Here is a 3,129-nt window from a genome sequence, read left to right on the forward strand (position 1 = left end):
ATCAAGTTTTTGGCGCCGTTGCCAGGGATTGACATTTCTAATATCATTTAATTTTGATCTTTAAGATTGGAATTTCAGTGATTATTTTATTTTCCTTTTCTTTATTTTAATTTTGTTTTGAAAAGTGCTACTGATATGTCTTGAGTTTTATGCGAAGCAGGGTTGATCCTCAGGACTTGCTATTCGATTCTGAGATTACAAGATCCGAAAGGAGAAATAGGCGACTTGCTAGAAAGAGGGGTACTTCAACAGTGACAAGTGCTCAAGCTAGAGAGACACCAGAAGTACCAATCATGGCAGCCAACAATGAGGCAGAAAATCCACTCATGGATACTATTCTCACTCTAGCGTTCAACAGGCCAAATTCAAGTATTGTCCAGCCTGCGATTGACAACAATAATTGGGAGCTGAAATCTTCCGTCATTCAATTGATGGAAAGAGCTCAGTTTGGAGGAGGAAAGAATGAAGACCCTCATAGATTCATAGATCGATTTCTTATGATCTGTGATTCGACTAAGCACCCTCGGGTATCTGATGATGCAATCAGGTTGCGTTTATTCCTTTTGTTGTTAAGGGAGAAGCTCTCAGTTGGTTAGAAAGACAACCAGCACGGAGCATTGCTACATGGGATGACTTATCTACGAAATTTTTCTCTGAATTCTTTTCCATGGAGAGATATAATCAAATGGTGAATGACATCACCAATTTCACTCAAATTGAGGGTGAAACCTTGTGCACGACATGGAATAGATTCAAGGATTTGATGAGGAAGTGCCCTCATTATAACTTGACTGCTGGCGATCAAGTCAGAATATTCTTCAATGGCATTACACCTAAGGATATAATGGTTTTGAATGGTGCAGCTGGTGGTACTATTAAAACCATGAGGGCAAATGAGACTCTTGAGCTGATAGAGAGGATGGCCAGGAATGAAAATCAGGGATTATCATCAAAGTCTAAGAAGGGTATCCTTCAGCTGGGAGACAATAATTCTTTATTGGCTGAAAACAAATTGTTATCTCAACAAATGGCAAGTTTGACTTCAAGGCTTGACAAGATGCAAATTGCTGGCGTTCAGGTTAAATCTGTGGCCTTTGTTTGTGATTATTGCCAGGACAATCATGAACCTAATGAATGTCTTGCTCTTACTTTTTCTGATTCTCCTCAACAAATGCAGGTGAATGGTATATGGTATGATCAAATGCCCAGCAGTCGACTTTTCAAAGAAACCAGAATTTTTCTGGTGGTGGTGGTAGTAATTTTCAGAGGAGAAGTCAAGGACCTGATATGGATTTCAAGCCCAACAATTATGCTCAGCCTTCACAAAGTCAACAAAGAGAGCCTGCTGAGCGGGAAAAATGTAGTGGAAGAGATAACTCAGCCTTTGCACAAATGACCAAGACTTCTAATGAGATAGCTCAGACCACTAATGCTTTTATGGAAGAGACTAGAGCTCAGAATAAAAATACAAATGCTTCCATAAAGAATCTGGAGAATCAAATAGGCCAACTGGAAAAGCAGGTCTCAGAAAGAATTCAAGGTACTTTTCCAAGTAATACAGTTACTAATCCAAGGGGAGATTGTATGTCCATTATTACTAGAAGTGGCAAGGTGGTAGCATCTCCTAAAAATCCAAATATAGAGTGTGAAGGAGATGAAGAGAAACATGATGCGACAGTTGAAGCTGAAAAAGAAGTTGAGATACCTGTGGAGACTGTGAAGCCAGCAGAGAAGGAGAAAGTAAAGGCAAAAGAACAACATGTAGTGGTTGAGAAAAAGCATGAGTTGAGTCCTGAGTATGTCAGGGCTATGGCACCATATCCTGAGAGATACAAGAAAGATGCTCAGAACAAGCAGTATGGCAGATTCTTGGATATCTTCAAAAAGCTGCACATAAATATTCCTTTTGCAGAAGATTGGCGAGTATGCCAAATTATGCCAAGTTCATGAAGGATCTCTTATCAAGGAAACATAAGCTACAGGAATGTCAAACTGTGACACTTACTGAGAAGTGCAGTGCATTTATTCAACAAGATATTCCTCCAAAGCTTAGTGATCCAGGGAGTTTCAATATCCCCATTGCCATTGGTAATATTGGTATTGGCAGGGCTTTGTGTGATCTTGGGGCAAGTATCAATCTGATGCCTCTCTCTGTTTATAAATCTTTGGGGATCAAGGAATTGAAGTCTACGGAGGTCTCTCTCCAACTTGCTGATAGGTCCTTAAGAACACCCAATGGCATTATTGAAGATGTTCTGGTGAAAGTGGACAAGTTCATTTTTCCTGCTGATTTTGTGGTGCTGGACATGGAGGAAGGAAGTGAAAAACCACTTCTCTTGGGTAAACCTTTCTTGGCTACAACTCGTGCTTTGATTGATGTCGAGCAAGGGAAAATTAAATTGAGGATGAATGATGAAGCGATCACTTATAATGTTTCTGATGCTATGAAAAGACCTTTTGAGTATAGTGATTGTTTCCAAATCGATGTCTTTCAAGAGATAGTACAACAAAAGAAATCTCGCCCTCAAGAGCTTGATCATGAACTGAAAGCCCGTGACCATGTTCCCTTTGAAGAAAAGGAAGTTGTTGTAGAAGTGCTTGAAGAAAAAGCTGATGATATAGAAGTTGGAGCACCTAAAGTTGAATTGAAGAATTTGCCCAACACTTTGAAATATATTTTCTTGGGGGATGAGGAAACTTACCCGGTAATCATTAATAAAGGGTTGTCTTCTAACAAAGAGAGGAGGTTGAAAGAAGTTATGAAGGAGCATAAGACTGCCTTGGGGTGGTCTATTTCTGACTTGAAGGGTAAGTCCTTCTTTCTGTACTCACAAAATACTCATGGAGGAAGACATCAAACCTGTGAGGCAACCGCAAAGAAGGCTTAATCCAATGATGAAAGAGGTGGTCAGAAAAGAAGTTGTGAAGCTTCTTGATGCAGGTATGATTTACCCAATTTCTGATATTGCTTGGGTGAGTCTGGTGATGTGGTTGGAATATATTTGATTTTCCAAGTTAAAATACTAAGCTTTAAGGTCAAAAGAGCATATTTATCAATACATTTTATGGATTAATTGTTAGTTTTTCATTTTCAATGTTATTTCTCTCTCAAGTTTATATTTGGATAGG

At 39.1% G+C, this 3,129-nt stretch overlaps 1 protein-coding gene across 1 annotated transcript; it reads left to right on the top strand.

Moving 5' to 3' along the window:
* Nucleotides 1-919: 919 nt before the first annotated feature.
* Nucleotides 920-2,808, top strand: LOC133306723 (uncharacterized; the record flags this gene model as incomplete). The annotated part of the gene is made up of 4 exons (XM_061507089.1): nucleotides 920-1,177; nucleotides 1,267-1,856; nucleotides 1,913-2,258; nucleotides 2,313-2,808. Coding segments are annotated over exons 1-4 (1,690 nt in total), but the record flags the coding sequence as incomplete, so codon positions are not given.
* Between the last annotated feature and the right edge of the window lie 321 nt (nucleotides 2,809-3,129).

This window comes from Gastrolobium bilobum, unplaced genomic scaffold, assembly GCF_033153095.1.
Source record: "Gastrolobium bilobum isolate Gb01-03AN ecotype WA unplaced genomic scaffold, APGP_CSIRO_Gbil_v1 utg298975, whole genome shotgun sequence".
Taxonomy (NCBI): Eukaryota; Viridiplantae; Streptophyta; class Magnoliopsida; order Fabales; family Fabaceae; genus Gastrolobium; species Gastrolobium bilobum.